Source organism: Armigeres subalbatus, chromosome 1 (genome assembly GCF_024139115.2).
Source record: "Armigeres subalbatus isolate Guangzhou_Male chromosome 1, GZ_Asu_2, whole genome shotgun sequence".
Classification (NCBI taxonomy): domain Eukaryota; kingdom Metazoa; phylum Arthropoda; class Insecta; order Diptera; family Culicidae; genus Armigeres; species Armigeres subalbatus.
Window position 1 is genome coordinate 103,411,648 of NC_085139.1, and position 18,555 is coordinate 103,430,202.

General features: G+C 46.2%; 1 protein-coding gene across 12 annotated transcripts in view; it reads right to left on the minus strand.

Annotated features, from left to right (window-relative positions):
• Positions 1-320: 320 nt before the first annotated feature.
• Positions 321-18,555, minus strand: part of LOC134203753 (filamin-A) — a 352,847-nt gene continuing 334,612 nt past the window's right edge. For 7 of the 12 annotated variants that reach the window (XM_062678633.1, XM_062678643.1, XM_062678623.1 and 4 more), the window contains 7 exons: positions 11,273-11,583; positions 10,259-11,210; positions 9,949-10,188; positions 2,589-2,782; positions 2,083-2,524; positions 1,805-2,011; positions 321-1,485 (listed from right to left, as the gene is read on the minus strand). In XM_062678633.1, the coding sequence (XP_062534617.1) occupies positions 1,301-1,485; positions 1,805-2,011; positions 2,083-2,524; positions 2,589-2,782; positions 9,949-10,188; positions 10,259-11,210; positions 11,273-11,583 (2,531 nt within the window). In that variant the 3' untranslated portion in view covers positions 321-1,300. The remainder of the gene's footprint in view (positions 1,486-1,804; positions 2,012-2,082; positions 2,525-2,588; positions 2,783-9,948; positions 10,189-10,258; positions 11,211-11,272; positions 11,584-18,555) is intronic. The other 5 variants (XM_062678622.1, XM_062678627.1, XM_062678654.1 and 2 more) reach the window with 1 other exon arrangement.

Here is an 18,555-nt window from a genome sequence, read left to right on the forward strand (position 1 = left end):
GCGTGCTACAAGGCTCGTCACGATTTTATGGGACGGAAGACAGCCTAGGCATTAGCCCACTCGCCGTTTCAGGACAGTATCACCCGGCCGCGCTGCCAGAATATTGCCGTTACACACTACTACAGAGTATCTATATCTCAACGTAACGAAGAAGTCATAAATGGGATTTTGATTTACTCTTCAATGCATTTCATTGACATTCAGGGTACTGGAGCTAATTTTTAATTATTGTTCTCATGAAATAGTTCGTTGTATTTGTACAGTGGAACGTATTTAAGAATTTCTCAAGCTTTCCATTCGATTACTAGAGCGACAATAACTATTATTAAACGTTTATTCGATATTTTTTAAAATGATTTTCTTTCGAAAGAAATAATAAATAATGATGATATCTACTATTTCTTCTTTCTTGGCTCTTAAACATGATTCAACGTAAAGTAAACATATAGATAAAATATATGGGAACAGATTTTTTGAGACAAAATGTAAACATTAAAAGATATGGACATGCGAAAATAATAGTGATGCTGTACTTAAAACAATCGAGAACAATGAAATAAAATCATAAAAAGACATGGAAAAATAAACTTAATCGAACATTATCGTAAATTGATAATAATAACTAGAATAACATTAATATGTTTACTCTTTCTTTCTCGCTTTGCTTCCTGCTGTCGTTTAGCTGCGTATGAATTTTACGATCTCATTTGATTGGGGTGTTCAAAGGCGTATCTGTCTTTGTCTCGTATCGTTAATTGGTGGCCCGTGCTAGTTTGTCTGAGAAAACTGTTTTTTTTTTCTTGTAAAGTAGTAGTTTTGCCGGACTGTTACAACTCTGTAATAGGTCCCGCCTGGTTGTGAACTTCCCTATCTAAAAACAAGTATTAGTGCACCGAGTGTTGGTCGAATGCAGCACGTTGAGATGTTGGTTCTGTGTTTCGATCATGTCTTTCGTGAACAAAACGTAATGTACTTTTCTTGTCCCAAGTGTGGAGAACCTTAAAATGAAACTGACTGGCCCTCTCGTACGGTTTGACCTAAGTATGTAGTTAAAAGTGGTTGGCTTTCAACCGAGATTTATAAAAAAATGGCGGATACCGAGATCTCAACCGATCTCGGTAAGGTTTTTCCTAAAAAGTAAAAGTGTTTAAAGTGGTGTTTTGTGGGAAAAGGCACTAATAACGCGCGCACACACAACGACGCATTTCTCTGAAATGGTGACAGGGGCTGGGGAAGGACGACGATGACGATGGCGTGGCGTTGGCGATGACGTTGCTCCGGTGTGACCAGAGTGGGAGGATTACACTTCGACTTTGAAGGGGGAACCGGGAATATGGTCGTCGCCCCATTTCACCAGCAGAATGTAGTCGCCACGCTCGCGGACCAAATAGTTTACCTGGTACTGGTTGCGGCCGGTGTGCTTGATGAACACTTCATCGCAGGGGCCCTTTGGTCCGTAGATACCCACGAATAGGATGTTGTTTCCTGTTGCAGAGGAGAATAGAAAAGTTGGTGAACTGGTCAGTAAAGGACGTGTGTATAATTATTTATGAGTGTTATTATCGAGTACGTCATCTGTACTGTTGTTGTCTATGGTATAAGAACAAAATTTAATGTCATAATAAAGTTGATTATCAAAGAGTACAAACGTATATTGTGTAATTCTTGGAATGGAAATATCACACATTATAAGCACTTCGTTATTATTAAATACAGTCAATTTTTTTTATCGTCGCGTCATAGCAAAAATGTAGAATCAGTACTTGCTGGATCGTTTCAAAATCTGGATCAAAATGATACTCACCTGCATCTCCAGCGTTCAACGTGAACTGGTTCTGTTTGCCTAGGTATGCCTTCTTAAGTCCCATGCCCTTGGATTGGATTTTGGTTGCGTCCGATTTGAAAATGGGTAGGATGACTCCGGCTCGGTTGCCGCCCTTCGATACCTTGGCTACCGTTTCCACTACGACCGAAGACGTTTCCTGACCTCCTTCTTCCGCTAGTTTTTCACCTGAAATGGATTGACATGCAATCAACTCATGAATTCTAATTCATTCGTGTAAAATCATTCCCGCTACTAACCTGTGCAGTTGATCTTGAACGGCGATCCGACGATGTGCATCTGGTTGTACTTGATGGTCATGTAGTAGTGGCCCGCTAGCAGCGGCGTGTATCGCACTTTGTAGCCTTCCTCGACCTCGGTACAGTCCATTGCTACCTTCGAGGGTCCATCGATGGTTACGGCCATGGTTCCAGCGCCAGCGTTGCAGGTATCGATGATGAGGTCGGTTTTCTCGCCGGTCTTGACATCGCCCAGACCCTTACCGGAAGCGTGCACCGCCGCCGGGTCGACATCGTCCTTGCCGACCTTGATGCGGTACGGCGATCCGGGAATGTGCACTCCGTTGAACTTCACGTGGATGGCGTGGATTCCGTTTTCGCGGGGATAGAATCGTACCGAGTATTGGTCCTGGTCGATCAGCTGGATGAAGCAATCGTCCTCGTTGTTCGACGGGGCAACAACCTTTATTTCGGGAAAGATACTTGTGATTTATTGGTTCACTCAAAAAGGCATTTTTAGAACCTACCTTAGCATCTAGATCTCCCTTGGCACCGTTCTTCCGCACCATGAACTGCGCGGGTTTGTCAGCTTGCACTGGGCCACTTGGGAACTGGGCGATTTCCAACTTATGGGCTTCGCCCATGGCTGGCGCCACGTATACCTTGAACGGCGAGTCCGGAATATGGCGATCATTGAACTTCAGACCGATGCGGTAGTCACCTGTGTAGTAAGATTGAGATACGTTAAAGAATATTTTTAGAAAAATAAAAAATCTTAGAGTCGAAGAAAAGGGAAATCAGTGCTAATGGGGATGCGATAATATTTATTCAAATCGAATAATTCTATCGATTGATACGACTTCTTGATGCAGTGATGTGTTCTTCCGAACAATGCAGTGGTACATGATGGTACGCTCAGCCATTGAGCCAATCGCATGATTTATTTAGCTTTGCTCGACTGAGGCCGATGACATACTGACGCGTGTGCACTCGCAAAGCAGAATATCATCAAGAGGAATTATTTTGTCTTGGACGCGATCGCGGATGCACACGCGTCAGTATGTCATCGACCTGAGGGTTTCTTTTTTTCTCTACTTTTCTGGTCTTCAGATCCTCTACAGATCCTGCGACTACAAGGCATCGACAAGCTTCTACCAAGCAATCCGTTCTTGATCCGATGTTCCGTTGAGGCCTTTCTGGGCGGTACCATCGACGGAGCGAATAAAGAAAACCGCGGCGCTTCATACGCACTCAAAGTACGCAGTAGCGCGCATTTCCGGAAGCTTCGCGGTATGAACAAACTGAACGACGGTACGCCGGTCTCCGTCGTCGAGCACCTGCACCTGAACGTTTCAAAGTGTGTGGTCTTGTGCTTCGACGCTGTTGATTTGCCAAACGACTACCTGCTAGCAGAACTACAAGACCAGAGCGCGAAGGAACTTTTCCGCATCAAGCGACGAACAGCAGAAGGTAAACTTATCAACACTCCGACGATTATCCTTACCTTTTCAGGTACGGTGGCCCTTGACTACGTCCATTTTTGATGGTCCCGATGCCGAACCCGGCATGATTACCCCAACCCGATGCTATGCTCCCGCTGTTGGGACTTCGCCCACACAAGGAAGCGATGCGCAAGCAGCAAGTCTGCGGCAACTGTGGGAAGCACCAGTCGTTAGAAGACGCCATGAACACGAATGACAACGCCACAGCACCTCGCCAGAGCTGCACAGATCAGCAAGCGTGCAGACTCTGCAGAACCAACGACCATCCCATATCAAGTCGTAAGTACCCGTTCTACCTGAAGAAGGTTGAGGTTCAGCGAATCAAAGTCGACCGAGGCATCTCGTACCCCCAAGCCCGAAATGAGGTCGAGACATGCTCCGGATCCGGCCAGGCTGGTTTTTTTTTGCAAAAGTGACTGTTTCAAGGAAGGACCAGGAAATCCCGGACCTAAAAAAGAAGATTGGTCAACTTCAAACAGCAAAGCAAATCGGAGTCGGGAATCGTATCGAGAAAACCTAAAAAACGGTACTCTAGCAGCACGCATGTTCCATAAAAGATACTGCAACTTATATGTGACCAGATTCAGTCACAATCAAGTTGCTGTAACCATTTATGCCTCACTTCCCAAGTAACCAAAAGTTCCGCTTAATCAGCTTCACTGAGCTGCTTAAGCGAAAAACGTACTCTTAAAGGAACTTTTGGTTACTTAGGTTGTTCTGTTCGGATACCATCGAAGACCTAATGAATAAGGTGGTGACTCTTACCGAAACAGTGACGACACTCCAGGAGTCCCTAGCGGTAAAGGATGAATTCAAACAAAGGTAACCAAGTAAGTGATCGACGGAGCGACGAAGACTTCTTTCCACTATCCTCTTCAATCCCTACCCTACCAACGATCCCAGCAAAAGAAATGTGCAAACTGAGCCTCACATACGAGCAGTGTACAAGAGTACAAATTGCTCAGATCATGAATCTAAACACTCCACGCACAAAGCATCTCCCGAACCCACGTACAAGAGAGTGGTGTTCAAGCCGCAGACGGACGTCCGAGTAGCCGCGGCCCCGTTAGTGCGAACGTTACACCACTCCCTGGCGGACAACCCCCGATGCTCCGACGTCATCCCTGTCCAGGATACCTACCAACCACTGGGACCGAAAGCGTCGACAAGTTCCACATGCGGAGATTTGGCCCCAACGCCATCATCCTGCCTGGACCATCATGTGTACACTTCACACCGGTTTTGACACCAGAAAACGTTAGCGGCGAGGAACTTGCCTCCAGAAGAGCTCTGGGGGAGCACACCTCCGACGACCACCATTTTGCCCCGTCACCTCCCCCATCTCTGCCGATTGCGGGTCCCAGAAGCTCAACGCCAAACAACCTGCCATCCACGCTGCAGGGCCGTAGCTCGTACAAACACCAACGACCATCGAACTCTCGGAGGCCATCCTCCGAGCTACCACCAAAACCATCCCAAAAACCAGTACAAACCCCGGCCGCAAGTCAGTCCACTGCACTGGTGGAACGAAGAGACCAAAAAGGTAGTCAAGCCTTAGAGGAAAGCACTTTGTGCACTTCAGAAAGCCAAAGAAAGACTCGGTAAGCCCGGACCACCCCGCCCTAGCCGACATTCGGACGGAGTAGCAAACGGCCAGGAACGAGTGCCAGCAAACCATCCGTGATGCAAAAGAAAAATCTTGGATCGAATTTCTTGATGGAATATCAAGGGTGCAATCAAGTACCGAGCTGTGGAGGCGCGTGAACAGCTTCTTAGGTAAAAGACGCGCTAATAGCAACACACTATCCGTAGACGGTAGCATGCAGCGGGACCCGGCAATCGTGGCAGACGCCCTAACCGATCACTTCTGTCGTCTATCATCGTACCAGGAGTACCAGGAGTGGATTCCGAAGAAAACACTCCAACCCCGCAGGCGAAATCCTCACCTTCAAAGTCCCTTCAGATGTCGGATCAAACCTCATCCAACGATTCTCTCTGGCCGAACTGGAGAATACGCTGAAGAAGGGGAAATTCGCTAGACCCGATAATCTTGGTTACCCCATGCTCCAAAACCTTCCACCAAACGGAAAATCGCCTTCCTGAATGCCCTGAACTGTAGAATGGGTGAAAAGAACTTTCTAATCAATTGCTCGTTCCGAGTACAACTTGAAGGAACAACATCTAAAACCATGAAGGATCGGTAATTGCAGTTACCTTGTTTCTGATAGCTATGGAGGAGGTGATTGCCAATCTATCTAAAGACATCTTCATCATCGTCTACGCCGACGACATCCTTCTGATCGCGATCGGCAAGCACCCCAAAATGTTAAAAAGAAAAATCCAGGCCGTGATCAGTAGAGCAGCCAGATGGGCCCAATCCGCTGGATTTGTTATGGCTACCAACAAATGTGTACGTACCCACGTTTGCGCATCACCCCACCGATTTTCCAACCGACCCATTCTATTGGATGGCATCTCCGTACCGACAAAAAACAGCGTGAAACTGCTAGGCGGACAGACGCCTCTCCTTCGACGAACATCTCAAGCGGACCCATGAAGCCTGTAAAGACAGAATCAACATGGTGAAGCCAATATCCCGAAGAAGAACCAGGAGCGATCGTCCAACGCGAATCTGAGTAACTGATGCAGTCATCACCAGTCGCCTTCTTTACGGGCTGGAATTGACATCGATGAAGTTTGCTAAAGTGATCAAAACACTCGCCCCGGTCTACAACCGTGAAACCAGACTGGTTTCCGGCCACCTGACCTCCACCCTGGCGGATGTAGCCGAAGGATGTACCGAAGCCGGCGTACTTCTTTTCCTTTTCAAGGCCACAACAGCATTATGCCGTAAACCCATCAGCTACCTCAAACGAATCAAAGCCAACGACAACCGCGGCACACTCCGAAAAAGGGCGAATCAAGCCTTACAAGAAATTCGAAGCAAGAACCTTCCCAAGATAGACTGGCAAGAAAGCGGACCGAATATTGACCTCCACATGAAAAAGCATCTGAAAAGGAAGCCGAACCCAGACCAAGCCCAAGCCCTGTTCCTCAACCGAATCGAGGAAAAGTATTCTGAATACAATATTCGGTTTGGGTTCAAAGCCAACGGAAAGGTATCTCCCTTGACCTGACAGAAGAGTCCTACCGACTACCGGATCAGTGCTCCGTCTACTCAGCGGAAACTGCGGCTATTTTCGAAGCCGTAGCAATCCCCAGGACAAAACACACGCTTGTAGTGTCCGACATTGCGAGCGCATCGACAGCACTAGTTTCCCCAAATAATGAACATCCGTGGATCCAGGCGGTGGAGGCCATTGCCGACAGTGACGTCGCGTCACCCTCATATGGGTACCCGAACACTCCAGTATCCGTGGCAATGAACTCGCAGACACTCTGGCCAACCATGGATGCAACAGCAGTTTCCTGAGCCGAAAAGTCCCAGTCCTGATGCAAAGCTATGGCTGAAACAGAAGACTCCAGCCGCATGGGCCACCGAATGGCACCGACAGAGAAACCTCTGCCGGATGATTGAACTAAAATTAGAGGACGATCTAGACAAGAAGGCTTGCTGACGTTAATCATCTTTCCCTTGAACGCGCACAGAGGGGATAGGATTTGTTTTCATCGGGAAACGCTTCCGAAGCATTTCCCGATGAAAACAAATCCTATCCATTCTGTGCACGTACAAGAGAAAGATGATCAAACGTCAGCAAGCTCTAGAGGGAAGAATCATTCAAAAAAGCTTCAAAAGAACGAGACGAAAAAGAGAGCGACAAGATCAATATAAGCAATTAACTAGCGAAATGAAAGCCCTGATGGAAAACATAACCAAGGAAATGGATCAAATGCTAAAGAGGTCACAGTACTCATATACGCAGACGACGTTATTCTTCTAGCAACGGGAATCAATGCAAACATCGTGGAGAAACAGATACAAGAAGCACTAGACAAAATTCACCAGTGGGAACAGAAAACAGGATTTCAAATCTCGGCAGAAAAATGTGTATCAATAAAATGTATCAAAGAAGTCCAAAAAGCAGAAAACCAACGAACCTAAATGGAATATTTCTCAACGGCCAGCCCATCAAAATCAAACAGTTTTGGAAGTCATATTTTATCAACATCTAAAAAGACGCATCGAAAAAACAAGAGCATCGTACCAGAGAATACATATTCTAAAATATATTGCATAGTGTAATATCGATACGACGGAACGATTGGTTCGGCGAAGAGTGCAGACAGATTCTGGAGGAGGAGGACCCAGCGCGGGCGGTCGCTCTGCAGCAAGGTACCCGGCAGAACGTGGAACGTTATACACGAAAGCAGAGACAGCAGACCCGCCTTTTTTCTGGAGAAGAAACGCCGCCTGGAAGAAGCGAAGTGCGAGGAGATGGAACAGCTGCGCCGCTCTCAAGAAACATGCAAGTTCTATCAGCCGCTCAACGCATCCCGCAAAGGCTTCATGCCGCAAACCGAAATGTGCAGGGATAAGGATGGGAGCATCTTGACGGACGAACGTGTGGTGATCGAAAGGTGGAAGCTGCACTACGAGGAACATTTAAATGACGCTGAGAGTACAGCTCGAAATGACGCTGAAAATCAAGGCAGCGGAGGAGATGACTACGTCAGTTCAGCGGACGATGGAAGCCAACCAGCCTCCACCTTAAGGGAAGTTGAGGATGCCATCCAACAGCTAAAGACCAATAAAGCAGCTGGTAAGGATGGTATCGGAGCTGAGCTCATCAAGATGGACCCGGAAAAGCTAGCCTCTTGGCTGCACAAACTGATAGTCAGAATCTGGGAAACTGAACAGCTACCGGAGGAGTGGAAGGAAGGCGACAAGCTGAAGTGTGAGAACTTTCGAGCTTACGAGACGAGCTAGCCTAGGGCTGAAAGTCTCGCTAATAAAGACAAAAAAAAAACTTTCGAGCGATCACCTTAATGCCGCCTACAAAGTGATATCCCATTCCCAGAGCATCTTCCGACGTCTGTCACCATTAGTGATTTCGTGGGAATCAAGCAGGCTTGATTGCTTCGTTGACGGCCGCTCGACAACGGACCAGATCTTTACTGTACGGCAAATCAAAAATGCCGTGAATACCAGGTCCCAACGCAGCATAAGGCGGCATACGACGGTATAGACCACGTAGAGCTTTGGAAAATTATGGACGATAACAGCTTCCCTGGGAAGCTTACCAGAATCGCGCCGAGGACTAAGACAAGGTGATGGACTTTCGTGCCTGTTGTTCAACATTGCGCTAGAAGGTGTCATGCGGAGAGCCGGATGTAACATCCAGGGTACGATTTTCAACAGATCCAGTCAATTTATTTGTCTCGTGGATGGCATGGACATTGTCGGCCGAATATTTGCAAAGGTGGCAGAACTGTACACCCGCCTGAAACGTGAAGCAACAAAAGTTGGACTGGTGGTGAATGCGTCGAAGACAAAGTACATGCTTGTTGGCGGAACCGAGCGCGACAGGGCCCGCCTGGGAAGCAGTGCTACGATAGACGGGGATACCTTCGAGGTGGTCGAGGAGATCGTCTACCTTGGATCCTTGATAACGGCTGATAACAATGTTAGTCGTGAAATACGAAGGCGCATCATCTGTGGAAGTCGGGCCTACTACGGGCTCCAGGAGAAACTGCGGTCAAAAAAGATTCGCCACCGCACCAAATGTGTCATGTACAAGACGCTAATAAGACCGGTAGTCCTCTACGGACATGAAACATGGACAACGCTCGAGGAGGACTTGCAAGCACTCTGAGTATTCGAGAGACGGGTGCTTAGGACCATCTTTGGCGGTGTGCAAGAAGACGGTGTGTGGCGGCGAAGAATGAACCGCGAGCTTGCCCAGCTCTACGGCGAACCCAGTATCCAGAAGGTAGCTAAAGCCGGAAGGGTACGATGGGCAGGACGTGTTGCAAGAATGCTGGACAGGATGGTGTTCGCTTCCGATCCGGCAGGTACGAGACGGCGCAGCGAGCGAGGTGGGCTGACCAGGTGCAAAACGATTTGGCGAGCATAGGGCGCATTCGAGGATGGAGAGATGCCGCCTCGAACCGTTTATTGTGGCGTCAAATTGTTGATTCAGTGTTATCTGTTTAGATGTAAACTAAATAAATGAAATGAGGAGGCACACAGAGAAGTGCACGATCAGCGATGAAGAGGTACAGAAAGGAGGCGTACAAGCTAGCAGCCCAGAACATAGAAATGCAACAGTGCTCAAATGTCATATTATTCAATAAATTGTATTTAATTCTACAGACCTGAATAACAATACATTGTTAAAGGTCTAGAATAAACCTAAAAAAAGTAGAAAGCCAGAACATAGAACACTCGAGTATATGTCATCGCGAAAAGATAAAAAGAACAAACCTGGTTCGCTGACGACGTACGAAACATCGCACGAGCCGTCCTTCCGGTCCTTGAACTCGATATCGGCTTTGCTGGGGCCTTCGACGGAGATGGCAAGGGTGCCGCCACCGGCTTCGCGGGTCCACACGTTGAACTCGCACGGCACTCCCTGTTCGCCGTGCTCCAGACCTGGTCCACCGGCCTTCACCAAATGGGCACCGGTATCCTTCAGCGGACCGACGGTGAACTGGAATGGAGATCCTAAAGCAAAAACAAAACACATTTGTAAAAACAGAACGCGTTTTCACTATTCGGGGCGGAGTCAACATACCAGGAATATGGATCTGCTTGTACTTGACTGAAACGGTGTGCACGCCGAGCTCCTTTGGCACGAAGTGTACCGCGTAGAGGCCATCTTCGATTTCCTGAATTTCGGCATCCTCGGAGACGCCGCCGGGTGAAGTGACAGTGGCGGAAAGATCGAACGAGGTGATTCCTGGCATCTTGAATGTGAGCTTGCATTGACTGCCAACTTCGGTGACGGGAACTGCTTCGCGTTGCCGTTGAATCTTCTCACGTTGTCGGTTGGTGCCTTCACCGGACACCTTGACGGTGAATGGCGATCCATTGACGTGGTGATCGGCGAACTTCAGATTGACAATGTAGTAGCCCGGTTCACTTGGTTTGTAGGAGATGTTGAGGGTGCCGTCGTCCTTGTCGGTGTACTGAATTTCGGCCTTGCTAGGTCCTTCAATAGACAGCGACAAACCACCGTAGCCAGCGTTTCGGGTATCCACGGAGAAGACATTTTCGGTATGCGTTTTACCTTCCTGCAGAGTACTTCCGGTGACGATAACCTTCTTGGCATCACCGACTTCCCTTTCGCTCACATTCACCTTGAAAGGCGAGTTGGCGATGTGCTTTCCGAGTCGCTTGACCGACACGGTGTGTTCTCCAATTTCACGAGGCGTGAACGAGATACCAATGTTGCCGGTGGGCATGCGCTTCAGGAAGCACGGCTCCTCCAGTCCCGAAGGTGCCTGGATGGAAGCGTTGAGCGAACGCAGATCCTGATCGGAAATCACACCGGGCAGGGTGACTTCCGAGCAGGAGCCGACAGAGATTTGGTTACGCTTACGACCTTCGCCAGTGATTTTGGCGAAGTACGGCGAACCCTTGATGTGCTTGTCACCGAAGCGGACGGTGATCTTGTACTCGCCGGGGGCTGTTGGCAGGTAGGATACCGAAACGGTTCCGTCTTTGTTGTCGTGGTAGGTGATCTGCTGGGAAGAGGAGAAATTGGAATACAGAATTATAATGCGGGGACGGGTGGGGTTCCACTTACATCTGCCTTGCTGGGACCTTCTACGGCCATCTGCAGACCGCCGGCACCGGCACCCTTGGTGGAGATGGTGAACTGAGCGGGTTCACCGGTGACGCCATGGGTCAGCCCGGGACCGTACGCCGTCACGTAACCGCTGGAGATGGAATCGACGTGGAACTTGAAGGGAGAACCCTGGACGTGTTCGCCATTGTACTTGACGGCCAGCTCGTGGATGCCTTCCTCCTTCGGGTCGTACCGGATCGACACGGTTCCGTCGTGGTTGTCATCGATGACGGGCTTGTCTACTTCTCCGCTGGGCATCTTGACTTCGGCTGTGGAAGATTTAAATGGCAATGGGAGGTCTATTAGTATATGAAGTATTTAGCAATTCGTAATTGATATGTGTATGATACGTATACAATGGATTTATATTTCATTGATTATGTTTATTTGCTATGAAATTCTCAATGTCGAGATTTATTTCGCTTGAAAACCGTCCATTCATAGATTTGTAAAAGTATTTATAGCAAGCATTGGCATTGACTGGATTTTTTGGCACAAGGAATATCGGATTAGTGTGAAAACTTATTTTTATCGTTCCTCCCGAGCGATCGATTCAAATTAAATGCAAACCGATATCAACTAGAAATACTATATCCATGGTTATTGTCCGACAGATTCGAACGACGGTTTTGGTCACATCATTCGGTATTAACTATAATTGAAAGAGAAATTCGTTTATATGTTGTTGAAACTGCTTGAGTAAGGTTTGGAAACGTTCCGAGCTATTTTTGGTTCAGGTGGAAGTATCAGCAATATTTTGATAAATTTTTCAAAACATTGAAGACCCTTAATTAACTGGGCACTTATTATATTCTAAGGTAAATAGCATTGGAAAACTGGTCGGAGTGTTGTTAGTGGAACATTTCGCTTAAAGTTTCTACATTCAGCTGGATTTTAAATAAATTCCCCACATATTCTAATTTATCCAATAGATTCACAGCGAATGCACATACAAGCTGATGTCTTGTTTTTTAAAAACGCATTAATAATTAAAATTGAAAAAGTAAAACAGCTAATTTCCCATCTCAGGTTCACCAATTCATCGTGGTATAAAATATCCATTAGCTAAGCCAGACTTATCGAACAAATGTCTGTTTTTCTCTGTATAATAACACCCTTACAAAGCCTAACACAGCCGAAAGCTAGAGCGATTGTAGTTTCCAATACTTTTTTTCCTCCAATATGATCAGATTCACATTCTCCGCGGACAGCTGGAGCCGCCTGGTGTTTTATGGACATCGCACTGCAAAGCAGCAGATTAATTACATTCCGCGCTGATGAGCCGCAAAGGAATTTGGCCCACTCAACCGATCGACCTGCTGTGTCGGCCGGTTAATGAGACTGGCCCAGTATCCAACCTCGATGTTGTTGTTGCGCTTGCAAAGCAGAAGTCCGTTGCGTAGGGGATTTTCAGTGGTAGATAAATGTTTACAAAATTTTGGAATGATCATTTGGCCCCTTTTAGTTGAAAGAGGCTGATGGTTTGAGTATTCGAAAATGTCTTCATGAACCGATAATGATGGCGGCATGCGGTTGAAAGACAGATCGCTAGAATTTCTCCCTCCTTAAAACAGATGGGAAACGAAATTTGTTCGATCTCTAAAAATGTCACCTGCAAGTCGACTTTATTGAACGTCGAAAGCTGGATGTTATTCATCTTAGGATGATGCCAAACGATTTTTGAAACGATGACTTATTTCGGAACACTCTAATGACGTACGGTCGTCTCAAGTAGCAGAGTGAGATTTCTTCACTACTAACGTGCCGACAGCCAGATTGAAGAATGGAAATCGTTAGGAGCCATAAAGTGGTTTGAAAACTGCCATAAATTATGCTCTCGTGGCAGTATCAACAAACTGAAATGGATACTTGTTCGTTAATGAGTTGTTCTGATCAATTAGTAATATATGGCAAAACTTTATTTGATTGGGTTGAGATATCTAGGGTAACCGTACCCTTAGTGGAGGTAGCACCAATAGTGGATGTAGTGGGGTTTTAATGAGATTTGTCATATTTATAGGCTTTACGATGGTTTCAGTTGATGCGTCGTTCTTTAAATATCCTGTTAAATGCAACTTACCTTAAGATTTCGCTTGAATAACTAATGAAAACAATGATTTTCCTTAACAAAATTGACTTCCTTGCACCTATAGTGGTGCGACTGTACCAATAGTGGCGAGTCTCATAGGAAACCAATGGATAGCACCACTATAGGAATAAACATTAATTTTTACCGCCACTAATGGAACAGTGGACCCATAGTGGTGCAAGAAATGTTTGGTAATTGTTGATGCTAAATGACATCTATCTCATTTTTGTTAGCAAATTTATTAGTTTATCTATTGACTAAAATAATAAAGTAGTAAATTTTCCATAATTATCAATTTAAAAAAAAAAAATTTCTTCTGAGGATCTACTAATACCTCTAGTCTCCACTATTGGTACCGTTACCCTATTGAATAAAAGTCTCAATTAGACTAATACAGTTAGAAATTGTATTTATTTGTGATTCGGATGGCAATGAATAAACATAGACCATTCGTCAACGACAACCCGATGATCTGAAGGACGATTTCTATGAGCATCTAGACGAGATCTACAAAGAATGTTCAAAACACGATGTACTCACGTACCCATTGCCGGTGACACAAATGTACATGTCGAAAGGAATGCGGAATTGTACCACACTTTCGGCAAAAAGTCTGTTTTTTTATTTTTCACAATTTATAGCACCTAAATAAAACTCATTCAGTAAGTGCAATTAATATAGATGGATGTTTGAATTTTTTAAATGTTAATTCAATCTGTCATAATAGTGCACCCCGGAGCCAAGTAAGCGCAAGCATTGAAAATACACCGCCGTGTAATAGGTAGGGGAGGAGGTTCGGATTACGGCAGTACAGTAAATTCAATCTATTTTGAGGATCAATAATGATTGCCATCAAAATTTGAGAGCGATTTTTTTTTCTTCAGATTCCAAAAAGGCTGCGGAATTTGGTTGTGGGCACCCTCATTTTAATAACTCAATCAATGCTGCAGTAGTGGTCTCCTAACTTATTTTTAGTGTCGTTTTCAAGCATTTTTTCATAATTCCTTAGACATAATTGATAGAAATAATGAGTTTAATTATTATTTTTATATATTCGTCATGTCTAGTTATTGTACATATGCTTTTTGGAGCTAAACGTTGACCGATTAGCTTGCAACAAGTTGCATTCGACGTCTTATTGCTTTCTGTTGAATATTGGTCAAATCGGACTATGGGATCAAAAGTTATGGCCAAAATAATATTTTTTTAAAATGAATAAGAAAGGCACCATTACCGCTAGGGTGATTAATCAGGGTTTTTTAATGCAATATATGTAAATCAATGTAAACAATGAAATCCATTTAATTAAAGTGCAATTTTAATCTTTTTTATGTGATCCCGCATAATAAAAAACAACATGTTATATGGTCAGAACCATTATTACGATGAAAGATATAGCTTCACAGTTTACGTTGCGGTTATCGAATACTTTTCGATCGATTCAACCATAACTGCTCGACATCATCACTAAATGTCAACATATAACATTCTGTCTCTAAAATGTTCTTTATTTCCTGCATTATATGTCAACATTTTATCATACTGTTGAGCGAAAATTTTGCACGCGAAAACAGACGATTTTTTATGGTGATATAACTTAACAACCCATTCAACATATTGTTATTTGTCAAATAACCGTACCGCAAACTGTTAAAACTTTATATGAGATTGTTCATTTACAGTTGTCAACAGTAAAGGATACTGTTGTCGACCGCACGGGAAAATATTCATGTACAGTTTGTAATTATGCGGGATTGTTTTCAATATCCTCCCTAATGCACGAGAAAGGCATCATCACTGCTAGGTGGATTAATCTGAATTTTTTAGTGCCTCCTGGCTATTAGAATAAACAATTTATTCATTTTCTTTAAATCTAGGTGGTTTTCATTCTTTCTTGTTTATTTTCGGCCGAGTTTTCCAGGGTGCCAACAACTGAATCACAAAATTGAAATGTCCAAAAATGCCAAATTTGCGAAATTGTCAATAAAATTTCCCAAATCGTCGAAATCAATATAATTTCTTTGTTGTTGGTTTTTTGTCTAGCTTTCCATTGGTTTACAAATATCGGCATAAGACCAACTAGGGCCAAAGTTATAGCACGTACGTCGCCAACCCCCATTTTACGACAAAACTCAAAATTCAAAACCACGCAGCTCAGCCAATTTCTAACGGATTTTCAAGCAATCTTCTGGAATCGATCACAAAATTCCTATAGTTTTAAGAACCGAGGTCATTTTTTGTGTAATGGCCATGGTTGCGGATATATTCCGGGGAGATCGACTTCGACCGAAAATCGACTTCGAAATCCATCGTGCGACATGTCAAACTTCATGATTTTGCAAAACAAGTACACTGGAGTACATTTCGGCGATTTTCGATCGAATTGACCACCCTCCGGGATGTACCCGAAAGAAGCAGGGCCTGGTTCCCTTGGGGAAGTGGCCAATTTTCGTTTACTCCTGGAATCAACCTTGCGGCACGTCAAACTTCATGATTTTGCATAACAAGTACACTGGAGTACATTTCGGCGATTTCGGAATTCGGCGATTTCGGAATTCGGCGATTTCGGAATTCCTCCGGAAGTTCCTCCAGGAATTCCTCCGGAAGTTCCTCCAGGAATTCCTCCGGAAGTTCCTCCAGGAATTCCTCCGGAAGTTCCTCCAGGAATTCCTCCGGAAGTTCCTCCAGGAATTCCTCCGGAAGTTCCTCCAGGAATTCCTCCGAAAGTTCCTCCAGGAATTCCTCCGGAAGTTCCTCCAGGAATTCCTCCGGAAGTTCCTCCAGGAATTCCTCCGAAAGTTCCTCCAGGAATTCCTCCGGAAGTTCCTCCAGGAATTCCTCCGGAAGTTCCTCCAGGAATTCCTCCGGAGGTTCCTCCAGGAATTCCTCCGGAAGTTCCTCCAGGAATTCCTCCGGAAGTTCCTCCAGGAATTCCTCCGGAAGTTCCTCCAGGAATTCCTCCGGAAGTTCCTCCAGGAATTCCTCCGGAAGTTCCTCCAGGAATTCCTCCGAAGATTCCTCCAGGAATTCCTCCGGAAGTTCCTCCAGGAATTCCTCCGGAAGTTCCTCCAGGAATTCCTCCGGAAGTTCCTCCAGGAATTCCTCCGAAGTTCCTCCAGGAATTCCTCCGGAAGTTCCTCCAGGAATTCCTCCGGAAGTTCCTCCAGGAATTCCTCCGGAAGTTCCTCCAGGAATTCCTCCGGAAGTTCCTCCAGGAATTCCTCCGGAAGTTCCTCCAGGAATTCCTCCGGAAGTTCCTCCAGGAATTCCTCCGGAAGTTCCTCCAGGAATTCCTCCGAAGTTCCTCCAGGAATTCCTCCGGAAGTTCCTCCAGGAATTCCTCCGGAAGTTCCTCCAGGAATTCCTCCGGAAGTTCCTCCAGGAATTCCTCCGGAAGTTCCTCCAGGAATTCCTCCGGAAGTTCCTCCAGGAATTCCTCCGGAAGTTCCTCCAGGAATTCCTCCGGAAGTTCCTCCAGGAATTCCTCCGGAAGTTCCTCCAGGAATTCCTCCGGAAGTTCCTCCAGGAATTCCTCCGGAAGTTCCTCCAGGAATTCCTCCGGAAGTTCCTCCAGGAATTCCTCCGGAAGTTCCTCCAGGAATTCCTCCGGAAGTTCCTCCAGGAATTCCTCCAGAAGTTTCTCCAGGAATTCCTCCGGAAGTTCCTCCAGGAATTCCTCCAGAAGTTCCTCCAGGAATTCCTCCAGAAGTTCCTCCTGGAATTCCTCCAGAAGTTCCTCCAGGAATTCCTCCGGAAGTTCCTCCAGGAATTCCTCCGGAAGTTCCTCCAGGAATTCCTCCGGAAGTTTCTCCAGGAATTCCTCCGGAAGTTCCTCCAGGAATTCCTCCGGAAGTTCCTCCAGGAATTCCTCCGGAAGTTCCTCCAGGAATTCCTCCGGAGGTTCCTCCAGGAATTCCTCCGGAAGTTCCTCCAGGAATTCCTCCGGAAGTTCCTCCAGGAATTCCTCCGGAAGTTCCTCCGGAAGTTCCTCCAGGAATTCCTCCGGAAGTTCCTCCAGGAATTCCTCCGGAAGTTCCTCCAGGAATTCCTCCGGAAGTTCCTCCAGGAATTCCTCCGGAAGTTCCTCCAGGAATTCCTCCGGAAGTTCCTCCAGGAATTCCTCCGGAAGTTCCTCCAGAAATTCCTCCGAAAGTTCCTCCAGAAATTCCTCCGGAAGTTCCTCCAGGAATTCCTCCGGAAATTTCTCCAGAAATTCCTCCGGATTTCCTTCAGGAATGCCTCCGAAGTTCCTCCAGGAATTCCTCCGGAAGTTCCTCCAGGAATTCCTCCGGAAGTTCCTCCAGGAATTCCTCCGGAAGTTCCTCCAGGAATTCCTCCGGAAGTTCCTCCAGGAATTCCTCCGGAAGTTCCTCCAGAAATTCCTCCGGAAGTTCCTCCAGGAATTCCTCCGGAAGTTCCTCCAGGAATTCCTCCGAAGTTCCTCCAGGAATTCCCACGGAAGTTCCTCCAGGAATTCCTCCGAAGTTCCTCCAGGAATTCCTCCGGAAGTTCCTCCAGGAATTCCTCCGGAAGTTCCTCCAGGAATTCCTCCGGAAGTTCCTCCAGGAATTCCTCCGGAAGTTCCTCCGGAAGTTCCTCCAGGAATTCCTCCGGAAGTTCCTCCAGGAATTCCTCCGGAAGTTCCTCCAGGAATTCCTCCGGAAGTTCCTCCAGGAATTCCTCCGGAAGTTCCTCCAGGAATTCCTCCGGAAGTTCCTCCAGGAATTCCTCCGGAAGTTCCTCCAGGAATTCCTCCGGAAGTTCCTCCAGGAATTCCTCCGGAAGTTCCTCCAGGAATTCCTCCGGAAGTTCCTCCAGAAATTCCTCCGGAAGTTCCTCCAGGAATTCCTCCGGAAGTTCCTCCAGGAATTCCTCCGGAAGTTCCTCCAGGAATTCCTCCGGAAGTTCCTCCAGGAATTCCTCCGGAAGTTCCTCCAGGAATTCCTCCGGAAGTTCCTCCAGGAATTCCTCCGGAAGTTTCTCCAGGAATTCCTCCGGAAGTTCCTCCAGGAATTCCTCCGGAAGTTCCTCCAGGAATACCTCCGGAAGTTCCTTCAGGAATTCCTCCGAAAGTTCCTTCAGGAATTCCTCTGGAAGTTTCTTCAGGAATACCTCCGGAAGTTCATTCAGGAATTTCGCCGGAAGTTCCTTC